The sequence below is a fragment of the Labrus mixtus genome, chromosome 19 (genome assembly GCF_963584025.1).
Source record: "Labrus mixtus chromosome 19, fLabMix1.1, whole genome shotgun sequence".
In the NCBI taxonomy this organism is placed as follows: domain Eukaryota; kingdom Metazoa; phylum Chordata; class Actinopteri; order Labriformes; family Labridae; genus Labrus; species Labrus mixtus.
Window position 1 is genome coordinate 9,583,038 of NC_083630.1, and position 19,247 is coordinate 9,602,284.

Below are 19,247 nucleotides of genomic sequence, written 5' to 3' on the forward strand. Positions count from 1 at the left end.
TGTAGAAATTGTCAAATTGGAAGAATTTGAAAAAAAAAAACAAGTGGCAATAATAATTTTCTTCTTCACTGTTATGATTAAAAAACTGTAGCAACATGGTTAACACAGAAGCGCAGGGTTTGGGTGAATGGAGCTGAGAGGACTGGCTCTGTCTTTTCCTCTGCAGCACTTCATCCTCATCTCTGTGTGCTGCGTTGAGCCTGAACACTGAATGCTAGATAATTCAATTATTTCCTTGGACGTTTCAAGGCTGTGTGTGTGTGATTGCCAAGGTATGTGTAACTTTATGGTTTTGGTGTAGGGGTTGTGGAATTGAATTGCTATTGATTTGTATAGTGTGAAGCCATTGTCTTTCACCGGTTCTTCCTCCCTCCTGCCCTCTACTGTAAGTTGATGTATTAGATTAAACTTTATCCCCGCTTTTCATTTCAAGCGTCTCCTGGGGCTTCCACCATTCATGTTGTACTGTATCAACAAAAAGAACGACCACAGCAGTGTGTTTTTCCTTCACTTGTTCTCTCCCCTCTTTTTCCTCCCAACAGTGTTGTGATAATGGCTCATCTAGCCATAATCAGATTGTCTAGAATGGCATTAGGTTCATTTAGACGCATAATGGATGTTCACACTGCACCTTAAAAGCCTCACAGGACCAGCGCCGGGCCTTGTGTTTGTATCTAGATACATGCACACCAGTGTTTCCCCTAGGTTTACAGTGTTGGTGTTGGTGGGGGTGGGGTGGGGTGGGGTGGGGGGGGGGGGGGGGGGGGGGGGGCATGCCGACACAAACACTTGAATGAATCTTGGTGTTCATGCGTTACTTTTAATGACAGCTGTCCTTTTCTATCAGAAAGGTATAAATTACTTCTTTCCCCGATTTCCGACTCTATTTGTTGTATTTTGGCATACTCTCTCTGTTGCACTGAGCACCTTTACTAACAGATGCTTTGGGACTGAACTGAAATGGCTGCATCTCCCTTAAAAGGTGTGTTTATACACATGCATCCCCTTTTAAAATGTCCGCATGACGTCTGGATGAGCTGATGTGGCAATGCAGTATGAAATATTCAGGAAAATTCCTAGTGATTCAGAGGACGGGGATGATGACTGTTATATCCTGAATGGTGTGTGACCTGGGCAATCTTTGTGCAAATAATGATGCTGTTGCTTCCTTTTTTCTGCTCGCCGTTATGTTTTAATTTCCTCATTCATTCTCTCAGCCAGTGGAAGCACACACATTGAATAAAGTGAAAACCTATCAGCTCCACTGCCTAATGTAATTTTCAGCAAAATGTCAAATATTTGCTTCTTTCAGCTTGTAAAGACATGCTGCCATAGATTCGAATATCCCTGCCTGTTTCAATTTTGGTTGGACAAAAGAAAAAGGTAAACAATGCAATTTTCTGCAGGGAAAATTAGTAGTTGACCTTTTTACTGTTTTGTGCCATTTTATAGCGAAAAGGCCTGTTCTTAGCTCTCTCTTTGCATAATTTAAGCTCTGGTAATTGCACTCCTGCAGTTTAGCCAAACCTTAAGTGCCTAAATGCACTCGCACATCACGGACTGTGCTGGTCATTCTGGTCTGTAATTAAAGCCATTATGTGAAGACTGACTTTCAATACCAGCAAGAGGTCCATGCTGTGTAATGAGAAACGCCTCTGTTGCAGAAAGCAATGGGGAAATACTGAGAAGGCTGTTAGGATAGAAATATTAACATTATACTGCATTATTTATGATCATGTTACGTGTTACCAATGCTACTAAACAACCTGCTTTAACAAATTGAGGGGACACATTTACAGTCACCCCACACATGGTCATCTGTAAAACTTACGCCCCCCCCTAATATAATGGTAGGGGAAACACTGTATTCCTTTTAATGGTTTTGAGAAGTAAAGACACCTGCTAATCAAAGAGTAACCTGCGCTGTGTGGCCTGTGACAACTTTTTGGCATTTATCTGAAATAGTTTTTGCCTAAAGTGTCCCAGCCAGGGGTAAGTCACCTCTGGTCATATTTACTTGACCAAATATGAAACATAAACCGATAATTATGACAAGTACATTTACCATTTTACCAGACCAAAACGTAATGACATAACTTAACAATTATATAAGATAGAGAAAAGGAGAATTTCCTTTATTTCAGTAGGCAAGACCAAAGTGTGACTTGCTTATTTTCAGATCTAAAATGCATTTGTTTTCACTATTGCGTGGTGCACTGTCCAGTTGAAAGAGGATAAATGTATTTCTTACTTTCCTTTTTTTTTTGACACACTCCAATCCTTACTCACTTTAACGTTCCAATGTGTCGTTCTTAGAACTTGACAACATAGGATGTGATATGAAGCTTACTGTGGGTTTCACAGCTCTCTTTAATTAATTTCACCTCCATTTCAAACCTTTCAAGTTCCACTGGCCTTGTGATTCATCTTGGCTCTGCAGAACAGCGTTGTGATTGGCTTCCTGCTTACACTGAGCAAAGAGCCTGATTGAGATGTGAATTAAATGTGGCCCTTTTCATAAAGGTTCTCAGGGTTGTCAGCTCACGCATTCTTACTTTCCTTTCCTTTAATTCTTTGAATATTGCAACTGACGGTCTCTAAGCACTTACAAAGTCAGCTTGTATTGAACCGTATTTGTCGACCTTATTTTGGCAGCAAACATCAAAAGTTGAGTTCACTTTAGAACTGTAATGAGCTGTTCAAATTCAAAATATACAGTCTATCAGCGCATCAGGCCGCCTGAAGTAGTTTGCAGTTTGATCCAGCAGAAGGCGCCCTGGCGGGTTGAATGGGTTTGAATGTTACGTATCATATTCTTAATTCGTTAAAAGTAGATTTTTTTTTTTTAAAAGGAGTGACAGCACTAGTGTAAATGCAGCAGGACATGCCAAGGAAAATTCACTGCGAGGGAGTGAGGGGTTTGTGACGTTTACTGTTCTGCAACCGGCACATACACGATGCATAGCTATGTGCAACCTCCATGCATGTAATGAAACTGCTGCATCATATTTTCTCTTTGCCAGTAAGTCCTTCTCCATTCTTATGTTGATATCATGATTGTGTAGAGCTACAGCTATCAATAAATGAAGGCAAAGAGCCTCAATTCAGCATCGTATAGCGGACTCAGTTGCTTCGTCCGCTACCTTTTCATTGTGCTTCTTATGCCATGTCTTGCCTCCTGAGACCCCTTGGAATTTATTACATTTCTTCTTTTTAAATCAGCTGAAGACAAAGCTGATGAGAGCATGAAGCTGTCCACTGCTTTCTTGTTTCTATACAAACAAGCAGACTCACCAGGCCTTTCAAAGTATATCCTTTCCATGCAGCGCTAAAAAGCTCTCTGAGAACTGCTGGAAAAAGCTTGTGTTTGAGCAGTAAACTCTCCCTTTAGCTCTCCCTTCTGTAACTTTATTTTTTAGTCACTTGTACATTTTTAGGTTTTTGTTGGTTTAGATCTCCTTCTCTCTTATGTGTTGTTCATTGTTCCATTTGTCTTGAAATCTGTGTGTCATGAGGGATGTCTATCTCACTGGCTGCAAACAGATCTTTTTTAAAGATTTATGACCACTGCGCCACCAGCGCCCCGCTGCAAACAGATCTACGGTTTCAAATAAAGTAACCTGAACCTGATCCTCCCTTTAGCCGTTACAATGAAAGGCATTTTCAAATCTAAGAAATTAGACAAGAACTGTCTCCTCAGTTACCAATAATGAATAGAGGTCAGATATGTTGAACCAGATCCTTCATATTCTCTGTCAATAAAACGTGTGGTTAGGATTCAATTCATGAATGTTAAGAGTCTGGCGCCCTTTCCTTCTTGTTAACATATTTTAAATAATTGTCCTGCCTCTTCAAATCAAGTAAAGCCTAAGGGCAGCCATTTTTTAAGAGAGCTGTTGGCCCTGACAAGAGTTCTTTGACCTTTTTACTGCAAGAGCCACTCAAAAATGTCATCAACTGAGCACAAAGCACTCTCTTTGATTAAAATAAAGACTTCTACCATGTCTGCATATTTAGCAAGCAAATAAGCCCAAGGTATTACTAATCACTGTGACAGAATGTATTCTTAAATAAACAGATTTGGTTAATAGATACAAAGAATTAATCAGTTTGCATTTAGTGATTTTGATGTACAGTTGAAAGAAACCTCATCCAGACTGGATCTAATGGGGGAGGGTGGGGTCACTGGACCTCCTATGACAAGAGAGACGAGTTTAGAAGGAAGCCACTAATCTTCTGTTAAAGGATTAATACTTGAAGAAAGAATCCATCGGAGAAAAACTGGAATGAATAATTGATAAAAACTTGCTGATCCAGCAGACAAATTTTTGTTCAGCGAGTCTGTTTAAAGGCCTCGGCCCCTAGCTGGCTCATACATCCTCCTTTTGCCATACAGCGCATGACGCAGATAGGAGTGAACTGCACTGAGACATGATAATCATTCAAACAGCTCTTCAAGGTGCACAGATAAAGCTCATGAAAAGTGTGCAAGCTAAAACGGGTGAAACTTGGCTGGGAAAAGGCTAGATAAGGACAGCCTTTTTGAGGATAATTTGGTTAACTCACTGTCTCAAGCTCGGGAAATAGTTCCCATGATGCTTCATTGTGGTCTGAATCGAACACAAAGCTTCTTCAGTAGCGATGGGAAAACTATTATCTTACTATGAATTGGCTGTTAAATCAAATTATTTAAAAAAAATAACATTTCTGGACAGTTGTTCTGTACATCAATTAGTATGTTTCATAGCTGGCTAATGACTTGCTGAAGGCGACTTGAGTTCTTGTTGTTCTACACCTCTTGTGTTAAAGTCCAGTCACAGTGTGTGAAAAGTGGAGCGATGAAGGCGCTCGGTATTGAATATGTCTTCGTAGCTCATGTATGATCGATGTGGAAACAGATACTTTGTATCTGTGGTTCTCCTTGGTTTAATTGCTGTACACAGCATGTTGTCTCATCTTCATTATGTTTCTGTATGATCTGAGTAGTGTAGCAGAAGGAGCTTGAGTTTCATCTGACTGCATCTAATGTTGTGAAACATGGCCATTATACCCAGGCCTCCATTCTCCACACAGACACTCCACTCAAAAATACAGCTTGTGAAGAAAGTTTAAAGGAAAGTCCTAGCGGCAGACATGAACAGAAAAAGTAGTTTGTGAATGAAATCCTAAATCAGAATATGGTTCTGGTTCAAATTGTAAAATAAGAAATACACTACATGAAATATGGTAAGGTATTCTTACACACTTTCAATCTGAGCGAAAGACTTCATCAGCAGCACTCTATACCTCAATCTGTTGCCAACTGAATATTACTAAAAGTAGAGACAAATGAAGTAAATGACACAATTTCAACCAGTGAACCAGTAGGCAATGATACTTAGCTTACCTTGGCACAATCTATTGTAATACACTTATCTTTGTTTCTGCTTATTTCAACCTGTGCTTTTCCTGCCTTCCCAAGAGACTGCCAGTAAAAAATGTTGCACCAATGAGCTCCTACAGCCGGACATCAGCTGTCTCATGACTCAAGATGGAGAGCAACACAGCAAAGAGTCCATTATTTGCAGCACACACATTTTGTAAACGGTGTTTTTTTTCTGTAAGGTACCTGCTGAACCTCAAAACCTGAGGCTGTATTCACACATACACAAATATGTCCCAAGATTTTTAGAGTGAGCTGCATGTGTGAATGCAACTTTCAGAATTTCTCCCCCTGACATATAACCAGGGTCCGAAATTAACTTTTTGACTCACCAGCCAAGGTGGCAGGTAGATGAAAAAATTCACCGGCCAAACATATTTTTTTTACCGGCCAAAATAACAAATTTTGTTTTTGTGTCCTATACACATCTGTTACAGTACATTTAATTGAGAAGGCATATGTTTTGTTTAATCAATAATACATTTAAGTCACAGATTCGATCGATTCGATGTCATCTGATCAGGAAATTGAGAAATTGAAAAAGTATATATTTGCTGGCCTTTATTTTCTTCTTAATGTATTATTTGTAGGCAGTAGTTCCCAGACTCCCTCCCCCCCCCCACCTCCTGCTCCCCTCTGAACCGCCCCTGCATTACAACATTACAGACTAAAAATAAAACACGTGCGCGCGTGCGTGCTGCAATGCAATGTATGTTGGTGTGTCTCAGCGTGCCCCGTGATGCTCACAGACAGTCATGACAGCAGAGAGAGGAGCAGGGAAGTAGCTGCAGCTAGGCTACATCAAACGTGCTGAATACTTATAGCATAGTTTTTTATGACTTTTTGATAAAACATTTACCCGCCCTGTGGCGGATAGCCCTCTGAAAAGTACTCGCCAAACGGAAAATCTACCCGCATTTGGCAGGTGTTAATTCCGGACCCTGCATATAACCCAAACGTTTTCCTGTCAACTTCTGTATAACATTTCTGCATTAAATCAAGGTTAGCCGATGAGTGAACGTGGCAGGTAAAAGTCAGGTATAGTCAAGCAGACTAGCAGGAGGGGAGATGATGTTTATATCATCTGACCAGTGAGCTACTGTACCAGTGGGATCGTCATGTACGTAATCAAGCTGCTTAATGCTCTTCTCGCCAAAATGTATTTTTCCCCGATCTTTATTTGATACTGTGGAAACATCAAAGAACATATAAACTTGTCTTTATAGTGTGAGACTCACTTCAAGGAACAATCTCTGTTTTTTTTATTATTTTATATCAACATGTCCTGCTTTCTGAGAACAGAAAATTGGTACTCTAAACATATATATATTTTTATTATTGTTTGTGGAGAAGTTTACCAAAATGTACTTAAGGTATCAAATAAATTTTGTATTTTGGAGAACAAAAGCAGTTGAAAGACAACCACCCTCCCATCAAATTCCAAAGACTTGTACTACTTGTAGACTCTTCCTATCAGTGGTCCACTTCAAATACAACATTCTCATCTGCTTTGCTAAAGTGTGTATCTAGTCTCATTCACAGCAGAAGGTGATTTGCATAGACTTCAGGGGTGCTAACACAGCTGTACGCACACACTGTTCAGTTCCACACCAGGCTCAAGTGTAAACATAACCAAAGCTGGGCAGATTACACTGAATTCATTTCATGCTTGTATTCTGAAATATTGACTCGTACAGCCGTGGCTTGTAGATTCCTTTATTTTATTTGTGCTTGACACTCGCCTCAGTTTTTTTCCCTTCTATTGTTGTGATAATGGAAGGGAGAAAGGGAGGAGGGGAGGGAGGAAGAGGGTCCAGAGGATTGGAGGAGAGGAGGTATATAAAAAAGGGATGAGGGAGGGACAGAGGGAGAAAGTGACAGGTGGGGGATGTTAGTAAGAAAGCAGTGCAAATGGAGGAAGAGAAAGGAGGGGTGGATAAAGGGATAAATGCGGTCCAGCTCATTAATGCTGACGGGCGGCTTTGTAATGTATTGTCCTTCGGTCGCCTGGTTACACAACCAACAATGCACAATGCGTAACGCGTCTATGAAATCGGGTTTTGCGGATCAATGATGCAAGTCAGTGCAGGCTGGCCATAAGGGTCCATCAGGACTGAAACTCCGATAGGGCTGCAGCTGATATGTTTTGCCTTCAGTGTTGACTCAATAATTGGAGACAACAAAGGGATTTCAGTAAGTGACAGGATACACTTCACTTTGGAGCACTGGCTTTATACATAAATAAAATCCTGTTTGTTTGATGGTGGGAGTACATGAAAATCTCAGAAATCCCAGTCCATTTATAGTAGATCAACAAAAGAAAATATCAGCATCCACTCTGATGTCTATTGTTACATTTATTGTTGCTTTACACTTCTATGGACCAAAACATTAACAGAGATTCAATGATATGAGCAAAACAGCACATTTTACATATTTAGATGAAACCCTTACCTTTTCAGGAAATTAAACTTCTCGACATTTAAGAGGACACACTTGAGCTCTCACTTCTCTTATATCTGACAGCTGTCGTTATTACATTGTCAGTCTTTAAATCAATTATAGTCTTTACTCTGATTCTTTGTCAGTATGATTATCAGATCAAAGACGTTAGATTTATTTAATTCTTGAAATGTAATGTCTGACTTCAGAGAGATTAATAGAATACTTGACTAAATGCCCTGATCATGGAAATGTATCATCAGTAGATGGTTTGTCAATCAGCTATGTATGGTGGACTTAACCATTACCATCTGTGATAATTGAATTTATTCATTTTACATACTATATTAATGCCTGATTGAAATTCTGGTCAGATGGCAGAGTGAGGCTAATGCTACACATGGGGACTGTTTAACTGCCTTGCTCAGGGGCACCTGTGCAATACTCGGGAAGTAATCTGTCACCTCTCCAGCTACTAGACCAACTTCCATATTTTTGGTCCGCACCGGTTCCCAACCCAAGTCACTACAGACCGAGCTACTTAGGCGTCCTTTAAACACATTAACCTTCAGAGTTCATGTTTTGTACACACTGTTCAGTAGTGTTAAATATTATCATCATTCATACAGAGTGGACCTAATGGACTGTAAACACATGAAATGTTGGCACAAATAGTCCACATTAGCCCAATAACCGCATTTTTTTTTTCAGAACACTCAGACATTGAGATGTTTTGGGTTCATATAACACGTTACCTTGTAAAAAGTATGTCAGCTGATACATTTTAGCCTGAAAAAATATTTCTGCTAACTGTAAAATATATGCCTGCCCTTTTTCACTACACTATTCAGGGCTTACTATATTAAGCTTGATCCAAGAGTCATTCTTCAATAATTTGAAGCTCCTATGTTGACAGTTGAAAAATTAACTGGCCTACTTTCCAATTCTTCCCACTCCCAATTTTACTCATTATTCTATTTTTTAGCCTTGTGAACATAAAGTATAAAGGTGCATGATCAGCTGGCAAAAAGTCTCAACCAGGCATGTTGTAAAGCTTCAGAGCTGCTGACTACTGTACTGGATTCACTACAGATTTAATGGCTGCCAAATATGAGACTGGGCTAATCAATGTGTGTGTGGACGGCGGTCCTGAGATATTTGTGCTAAACGCTGGATATTACAAGCTATGCTGAAGATGATAATGCAAGACTCCAAAGAAACGAAAGAAGAAACAATCCTAACTTAATTCTGCTTATAGGTAGACATTAATGAAGGACAATATTGCAGGGAAATATCGATAGGGCTAAAATCTAAGCAAGTCTCTCTCTTTCTTTTTTTTGTAGAGCTTGGGCGACTCATTCATTATTCAGCTATGATGTGTACAACAGACCACTGGTCATTATAGCAAAATAAAAATAGGATGATGGAAGGTGCTAATACAACAGCATTTATCAATCAGCTATGTAAGAAAAAGTTGAGCAAAATAAGGATTTGGAAAATATTTCATGTCTTTAGTTATATTACGATTTGATTTGTTTGCTACAACTGGTCAACTTCTCTGACATCCAGCTTTTTTGGCTTTAAGACAGAACGCTGAAAATAGACATGACAAGTGGAGATTTAGAGTTAGGGGTGATATGCAACAAATATTGTCTGGATCAGGAGTTAACCCTGCAAACATTGCACTTGGGGCAATAGCCTCTGTTCATGAGACACGTCTGCTCTACCAACCAAGCCAAACCAGTGTATTCTTTGAACCCTTTTTCTCTTTCTTCCATTGTTTACTTTTTAACATTATTGATTGTACTTTTTGTAGGTTGATATAATTGATCTAGGTCCTCCTCAGACTCTGATTAGAACTGTGTTTGTTGCAGAGGCTTGTTATTTACAACAGCTTTGCTACTAAAAAATAAGTGCTTTAAGAATCAAGTATTTAACAAGCTTTGTCATAGAGAAACACAGTGATCTGCTTAACGTGCACCCACTGTCACAATTAAAGTTCCCATGAAACAGAACTTAGGCCGTGTTCACACTTGACTTCTTTTTTCAACTGCCAGCGCCTTTTTTACATACAAGCCTATGGAAAAATGAAAAAGTATGACGCCTTTTTAAAAAGCGCTGCGCCCGACGCCTTTTTCAGTTTTTTTCAGAAAAGCGCTGGGTGACGTCAAGCGCCTTTCTGACAGCTGACCAATCAGGACGACTAGTAACCTACGTCCCTAGTTACCGGTGCCCAACAACAGCAAACTTCCACCAGATATGTGTGCATTGCGTGTCCGCTCCGGTCTGTTATGGGTCCGTGCATCCTCATCTGTCAACACCCACCGGCTGTGTTCTCAGTCCGCAGCACGGAGAGCACAGCCGGACAGATGGAGTACAGAGACAAAGGAAATTCTGTGGTAATTTAACAGATTCACTCGCGACAGCACGAGATAATACGATGTTCGTGGTATAAAACTCAATAAAAACCTTATAAACACATAAACAAATACACAAACGGTGGTTTTTCTGAACCGTCAAAACGGAGGGTGTTATTCTGAAAATAAACCGGATGTTTTAATGTTGTATCGGTGTCTGACTTCCCGTCCCTTGTTCTTGTGCTTGTTCTTTTTTGTGCTAAATTGATGCGTTGTGTTCCGGCGCGGTTGCACTGCAGACTAGATCCTGTTGTTAAGGTTACAGAACACTGACACATAAGCGCTCAAAAGGCTCTGAAAGCAGCGCTTTTTTCTGAAAAAAGAAGTCAAGTGTGAACACGGCCTTAGGGAGTATCTAACTGCCATGTCTTGATGTATTTTCATCTGAAACAATATAGAACCAATCAAAAGATAGAAGTCAGGACATAACTTGGGAATGAATTTGGTTAAATCGTTAGCTTTGAGCTTTTTAATTGGTCGGAAAATGTGTTAATGCCCCTGTGTAGAATGAGTCATCAGACATTTCTAACGTTTCACAGGGAGAGAAAATAAGGTTATTTTATGTAAAAATACTAAGGTAATTCTCTACTGAAATATATTTGGAATATAAAATGAACATTTACCACAGCACTGCTGGAGTAAAACCAGGAAAATGTATTTTTCATTTCATAGGGACTTTATATAAGATGGCTATGCCCAGTAAAGGAATGATTCCCTCAGGGGACAATCTGAAGCTCAAAATCCTTTGCCATTGTTAAGCTAAAATGCAGGATTGTGGGCACTCTGTAAGCTTCACTAACAATTGTAAAATGCTCATCACAGCAGTTGAACTACCACATGCCGTTGGTTCTAACCACTATTTTACTTCCATGCCCTATGTTGATGCAAAAATACAATTATCAGTAAAGTCCTTTGCTGTTAATTTCACTTTTGTTTGACATCTTCCTTCCACTCACAATGCAGCAGAAATCCACATTTCCTGACTTTAATCCACAGTTTGAGTCCAAATACCCTTGATGCTAGGTTTCCAGCTGTGCGACTTGATTTTTACTTATCCCCTTCTTCCTGGTTAGCACTCTTTGGTTCCATGCCTCCAAAGATGTCTTTGACAAGTAGCTGCAAGAATCCTCATTTTCTATCATTTTTTTAAGTAGCCAGATTTCAGCTGTTTGTTCATTTCTCCTTGCAATTACTAATTCAAGTCTTTACAAAATGAATGTTGTTTTTGTAGTTTTCTGCAGACTACTTTGCATACTGAACACAATATTGCTGCTCATTTATCATTGATGTTTGTGAATGTACATGCTGGCCTGGTAGGAATAGACCGGTAAAAACAGCAGCATTATGCTACTTGTGCTTTAAAGTAAAAGACTAATGTGACTCCTCCTGTCTATGGCACACTGGCTGGTGCAGCAGTTAATTTCTAGTGGCAGCCAAAGAGTATCATACCTTTGTCCTGTGGATACCAGGTGTTATAGTGTCACATCGGACAACAAGAGGAAGGACAGATTTCATTAACCTGTTCAGTTTACTTTGACCAGATTTTTTTTGTATGGAAGAGAGGAGACAATCAGAAGTTGAGCAGGGCAGGTGGATGAGGGGAACTAGACCAGTAAATCAAACATCCAGAATAGAAAACAGGATAATGGCAGGACAAACACACACACACACACACACACACACACACACACACACACACACACACACACACACACACACACACACACACACACACACACACACACACACACACACACACACACACACACACACACACACACACACACACGTCTGTGTGCCTTCACACTTCACTGACTGGTTGATGGTAAGAAACTTCTCCCAGATGCATTCTGTGTTTCAGATGCACTCTGTCCAAAGACCTCCACCTCCCAAAGGAACCAAAAACCAAAGACACACACACACTGCATATGAAAATAGGCCAGAGCAGGCTATTGGTCCATGTTGTGTGTGTTTAGTCTGGCTGTCTGCTTACTGTCGCTCTAAACAGTGTCTCGCTTTAGTCAGCCAAATTCTGTCTGACCACATGTAGGAGCATGCCCTTTTGTCTATCTGCCCTCTCATACTTTCTCTATCATATCAGACACACTGTTACTGTGTGTGTTTGGTCCCAAGTACTCATTCTAATACTGTGACTGTTCTTATTACAACAGACACATGCTTGAACTGTCGACTGTTTTAAGATTCTGGGATTTAATTAGCTGCACTCTGTCCTAAATACTGATGTTCCAATAGGGATTTCTCCTTGCATGTCCTAGTCCCTGATGAGCCTCATTTCATACAATACTTATCAAATTATTATATAAAAATATGCCACACTACGTTTGTGTAGAGTAAACATTTTGCTTGAGTGTGTACTCTGTTTACCTATTACCTGTGCTCCATTCAAAAGGACTGCAATTCTGCTTCATAACCGTCAGTACACCCATGTTTACAGTACTCTTCTTACCTCCGTGCTGTGAATTTGCATGTTTTTGCAATTCTTATTATTCCTATCTCTACTCTTAACACAATGAAGATTAATTTTTAACCATTCTTCGAACAAATTCTCAGATGGATCACCTCTATTATAATAGAACAAAATTATGGTTAAGGCCCATCCATCATTATGTTCAAGAGTCGAAGATGACTTCTATTAATGCCTTTTTCGTCGTACCAACATTTCAGAACTGAAGGCTATTACAAGTAGAAAAAGACAAAACAAAGAATCTGCTGGAATAATAAGATAAGGAATTTAATAAATGTATCAACCCATCATTCAAACACTTATACATTTTATAGACAACAAGGTGCCTTGTTTGTGCTTATTACTTATTTAATTCTTTTTTTAAGCAATCATCAATGGAATATCTGTCCAGACACAATTTTGATTACTCACAGCTCTCAATGAAAAAACATTTTGCTGTCAGGACCACAACAATCTTTTGAATTGGTCCTTTTCAGTAAGAAATTTAAAAAGTATTTCCCAACCTCTGGGTCCCAACCCCACATGGGGTGGCATGGAACTTCAAATGGATTAACCTGCAATTTTTTATTTATTGATCAATATTATTGATTAATATATATTGGCTGTAGCCAATGCCAAAACAAGTAACTTGCAGAGTCTCTGTCATCCATTGTGCAAAAATGTCCTTCCAGCCTTTCTTCCTTGTTCTACAATAATACACATGAAAAAGCCTAAATGTAAAAAAAAGTCTAAAATGAATGTTTACTTGCAGTAGAAAAACATGATTGAAGACAAATTATTTTGAGCAAAAAGGATTTACGGGGTCACCAGAGTTTGGTGAAGTCAAAGTGGGGTCACGAGCAAAAAAAGGTTTGGAACCACTGAATTAAATAAACATGTTGCAGGTATCTGCAAGGAAATCATTAAAAAAAAAGCTCCTGGCAGGACAAATTCATAGAGAACATTATAACAGCTTATTGTGTCTTTATCCTAAAGCATAATGTCTTCGGAGCATTGATTTTCAGTAAAAAGGTTGTTTCTTATTAAACCCTATCTCCAGATGCATCATGTGCTAATTGGCCGTTTGCACCGAGCCGTGCCGCTGAGAGGCAAAGTGCCGCCTGAATAGAAAGCAGCAGGCTGCAGCCTCGGGGGACAGGGCTGAGGGCACAATATTGTGATTTTGTTTCCCAAAAAAAAAAAAAGAGTTTCAGTTGTTTGTTTACCAAGGCTTGGCATTGCAATTTTGAAATCACTGTAGGTGACAGCTTTTCAATAAAGTTTTCTTCAAGCTGTGACACTCAGATCAAGCCTGCACTATTCATACTTTCAGCACTGTTGCCCTGTAATAACAGAAGTAATAGGTGTGTTTGTTTGTTTCCTCCACGTCTTTTGGCTGACTCATCTGTCTGCATGTAGAGACTTGTTTATCTGGTTACCTTGTTCTCCTCTACAGATTCATTCATCTGCTGGAAGAGTACTATTCAGGACCAGTCTTTAAGTCTGCTCACAGTATTATAATTATCACTTTGGTGTATGTTGCCTTAAAGTGTTCAAACCAATTGTGAATGGTAACAGAATGATTCACACAACCTTTTGGCGTTGCAGAGGCAGGACATTTACACAATTAGCGGGGGCTCCACATTGGGCTCTGGTGTCCTACAGTGATCCTGTAACGCCCCTGTAACGCCTCTGTTACTATCCCGATGTCGAGGCAGAGGTGGGACAGCTTTGTTTCCGCCATAAATGGGAAATGGTTAAAAGACTTGAGCATGTAAAGTGATTTTCTAACCACTACAATCTCTTTTTTTACACTACTGGTCACACCTACCATTTTTTTTAAAGCTCCAGTACTTTTGGATTCCAGCAAACATAGATGATTGTTCCGTTTTAAAACATGTGGTATCAAAACATATAAACGCACTCTTAATACCTAGTGTTTCATCTAAAGAGAGTGATGCACCTTATATGGTGGAGGATTTAAAAATGAAAGATCAAAGTCGTGCTGTATTCAGGTGGATTCAGGCTGATAGTGCATAGCTGAAGAACAAAACTGTCTGGCTGGCATAGAGAAGGAAAGCAAAGAGTCTGACGGAAAAGTAGTTAGGCAGAATGACACTCTTGTCGTTGTTTAGATTGTCCCTGTAACATTTGGTTTTAAATTCTGAAGCTAAAGGTCACAGAGAGTTAAGGATTTCATTTTTGGATGGTGAAGCTATGTACCCTACCTTTTACTTTAATTCTAATTGTTTTCTGGCCACACACTCTTTTAGCATTATGATCTTATCCACTAGATAATTTCCATTTTGTCAGCCCTGTCACAAGTTTATAAATCATGCTACGTTTCCTCGCTGTGGCATGCCTAGCACTTGGAAAATTAAAGTTGTTTTGTAGTCTAGACATCTGGGCTGTACTTCGACCAACACACACACATGTTGTGTGTCAGTGGACATATTTATCTGACTCATGTGTTCAGAGGTTTAGTCAGAGAGGACCAGAGTCAGCTGGCTGTTATTTAGCGGTCTACTGTTGTCCAATCTGCCCCCCCCCCCCCCCCCCCCCCCCCCCCACACACACCTTTTTTTTATGAAACACCAACATGGCACACAACTACGCGCACACACACACACACACCCTGATGCACACACAGTTGTTGTTGTTGTTGTTGTTTTTCCACTGAAATGATTTCCCCCACCCTGAGTTTGTCTGGTATTCACCTCCAGACAATTCCTGAAATTCCAGGAGCGACTAAGCTTCCCTGTTATAACAAAACTCAGATAAAGGTACAACATTCTCAGACTGGTACTGTATTTTTTCAGAGAAATGTACTGGCAACTTGTACTGGCTTGATTTGTTGTATTTAAATCCCCACTAACCACTGTGAAGTTGTTGCACCACAGGGCAGATTTGCACTGATGTACCTCTCATACTGTTAATACCATCTGCCTGTGTGTGTCGATGTCAGACACTCTCAGTGCTTAACTCCCCTGAATGTGGCCTGCCCTGTTAATTATTCAAAGATCTTGTCGTAGTAGGTGTGTGTTGCTTTAACCTGGCCAGCCGTGCATGATGTGTGTCTGAGCTGCATAATGATACCAGACTCTCGACTGTCTGTCTGCCCGGTGGTTGGGGGCAAGGACACGTAGGAGCACCTCGAGACAGAAAGAGAGAGAGGGTGACCTGGTTTATTCATAGCACTCCATAACACCATTACTAATGGTTTCAAGCCTAAGGGATTTCCAACAGACTTTCTTACATTAAGCACATGCCTGACTATGTGAGTGTCTGGCCTGGCTGTTTCCTAGTGTTAAATGGTGATTAGAGATGGTCTGACCTGTGGCCCTTTGCACCTTTTTAAAAACAAAGAAATATAGCCATAATAAAAACTAACTCTCTTAATGTCTCTGAATGATTTCCATAAAATAAAAAAACAAACAGACAAATAATTCTAGTTTACACTTTCAGCCTAAAACTCCAACTTCACTCCACTTCCAAATCAACAAATAGCCTGAAGGCAAATCCATACATAAAGGGGTGAGGGTTTTTCTTAGCTGACTAGTGGTTCACTTTAATCATGCAGACTGATATTTTCTGAGAGTTGAAATTGTTCCACTCTCATATTTCTGTTGTTTCTTTCAGCTAGTTGAGTTTGGTCATCTTTTTTCAACACAGTCCTCAGTATTTCACTCAAACCTTCCCCCCTGGATAGACATCTTCTGGGTCCTCTCTGTACCTGCCAGACGGAGTAAGATACTGTGATGCTGTTGCCCTTTCCTCATGTATAGCTCTTAGACATATTCTGTTACAGTGGAAGGCCCTTATCTGCCACATAACTCATCTTTGCCATCTGTTTTAATTTCTTTTCTGTTACTAGAATAGATAAGGTACTCTTTAAGAGGGTCATTTGCCAGTTTTTACAAAAGATGGCAGCCTATTATTACTTATGTAAATAATCTTCTACTCCAGCTGTACTCCAGATGTTTGCGATTGTGTATGTGTGTGTGTCTCTCTCTCTCTCTCTCATATGCACATAGTGCCAGCAACTAAGTAAACATTCAGAGGAAAATTAATCAGTAAGTTACAGTTAGTGCACACAAGTATGAGAAGAGTGATGAAATGTCTCATATTCTGGGTAAAACTCCTTCCCAAGTACCTGAACTACACAGACACACACACACACTCCAGTGTTTCCCTTTTTTTTTTTTTTTATACAGATTTATTTTTGGGCTTTTTGTGCCTTTATTGTAGGGATAAGATAGTGGATAGAGTCAGAAATAAGTCATTTAAGGATACCTTTCCGATAGAAAAGGACATCTGTCATTAAAAGTAACACATGAACACCAAGATTCCTTCAAGTGTTTGTGTCGTTGTGTCGCCATGTTGGCTTGCCCCCACCCCCCAATGCTGTAAACCTAGGGGAAACACTGCACTCACACAGACACAGACACACACAAATACAGACACACACACACACACACACACACACACACACACACACACACACACACACACAGGAAGGATTTTAGTGGATTTAAGAATCCTGAAAGAGATTGGTGTGTTGGACCTTAATAAAAAGGAACCAAGTACTGTAAGATTTCTAAACAAAGGATTGATTTGAAAGTGACATAAATGTAACATAGTAATGTCGTTGATGTTGGTATAATTTAGAAAAGGTTTGGTCTTAACATGAAAGTGTATGAAGACATAATTGACAGTGGAAAGTGTAAGTCAAGCCTCAGTTGTAACATCTCCATCTTTCTCCCTCCAGCTCTCCAGTGTTACTGTGACCGCTGCAGTGCCAACTCCAGCTGCACAACGGATGGCGTCTGCTACGTCGCCATCCGCAAGTCAGGTAGCCGGCTGACCATCGAGCGGCGCCAATGTGTACACGAGACTGAGCTGATCCCGCGAGACCGGCCCTTCTTCTGTGCCCCGTCTGTCAAACATGACGAGGGCATTTACCCCATGTGCTGTACCGAGGACTACTGCAACAAAGAGCCCGACTTTGAAATCATCCCTGGTAAAAACACACACACTCACACACACACTCTAGTGAGGACCTGATATTATCTGAACTGTCACAAAGCAAGGGATCGACATACTGTACCTTTACAAAAATATTTTAATATAAAGCTTGTATTCATATCAGGGTGTTTTTGCCTCTAGATTTATTTAGTTTTTGCACCAAACAACTTTAGTCTGCTCAATTTATCCACGCACCCGCACAGACACAAACAATAGGACTTCCATTATTTATAGGAGTTCAGCCCAGCATCAGCAGCAAGCGGCTTTACGTTAACATTATTAATAGTATCTACAAGAGGGGTGTAGGGACAGTGGACCCTCTCTCTCTCTCTCTCTCTCTCTCTCTCTTTCTCAGTAAATGAAAAATTTAATAAAAGTAAGTTGGAAATATACTTGGGTGGCCAGCCCATGTATTGTGTATGTGTGGGAAACACTGCACATCATGCTATCTGACAAACAGATGTCTCATTCATGTCGTGAACGCTACCTTGTAGTCATGAAGTTAGACGCGGTGATTTAAACTGTCACTTTTATTCACTTCTAGAAGCTGAGAAAAAAAGCTGTCTCCTCTCTTTCTTCTTTTTTTTTTCTTTGTGTCAACCCTCCAAATACTGTTTACTGAAGATATCACTGCGATTAATAGGAGTTGTGTGTGTAGGAGAATGTATTGTAATCCCCTTTAGAGAAGAACTGATTCCTCTAGAAATACCTCTAGTCTTCAGAAGAGACCTCTGACACACTTCTGAAGGAGGTTTCTTCAGATAAACTGCAGAGCCCCCCCCCCCCCCCCCCCCCCCCCCCCGAAGTGTCTTTAAAGTGTTAGAAAGCTTAGTTACACTCAGTTTGTAGAGGATTTTCTGTCACTTTTATAACAGTGGACAACAGCTTTTCAATACTTAATCAACATATAAAAGTCTCCTTAAGTCATCAAACTTCAAACGACGGCACCTTGCTAGAATGTTAAAGTAGACTTTCTAGAGAATATTAATACATGCATGGTAGCATGCAGTAGGACAGCCAATATGATGATTTGAATATAAAGTAGTTTTCTAGTTTTGGTGAATTTATAGTTGGATTTAGATTATGTGGGTTATAAATTAAATGAGCCAAAAAAAACCATGTTATAGTATGTCATGATGCAGCTTCATAAACCTTTCACCTGCCTGCAAGTTTGTGAGAGTGCCTTTTTTTTTTTTTTGTACGCCATCAGCATCATGCAATGTTGAGAATTGCACACAAAAACATTTAAATAAAGAGTTGTGAGAATGGCACAGAATTAATAAGTGACCTATTACACACTGTGCACGTTTCATTACTTCAAAACCAATTTGTTTCTCGTCAGTTATTAATTCCAGTATGTGACAGGCTTTGTTGTGAGACAGACTTTTTTTTTTTTTACTCCTCCCTTTAATTGAATTGGCTTTTTTAATTGCATTTTGTAATATCCTAACTTTTAGATCCCTGAAGTGAAGCTCTC

The 19,247-nt window shown here is 39.9% G+C and overlaps 1 protein-coding gene across 1 annotated transcript in view; it reads left to right on the forward strand.

The window, feature by feature from the left end:
* tgfbr1b (transforming growth factor, beta receptor 1 b) overlaps positions 1–19,247 on the forward strand; it is a 66,226-nt gene that overhangs the window by 16,028 nt on the left and 30,951 nt on the right. The window contains exon 2 of the mRNA XM_061064946.1: positions 17,514–17,765. Coding sequence (XP_060920929.1) covers positions 17,514–17,765 — 252 coding nt within the window. The remainder of the gene's footprint in view (positions 1–17,513; positions 17,766–19,247) is intronic.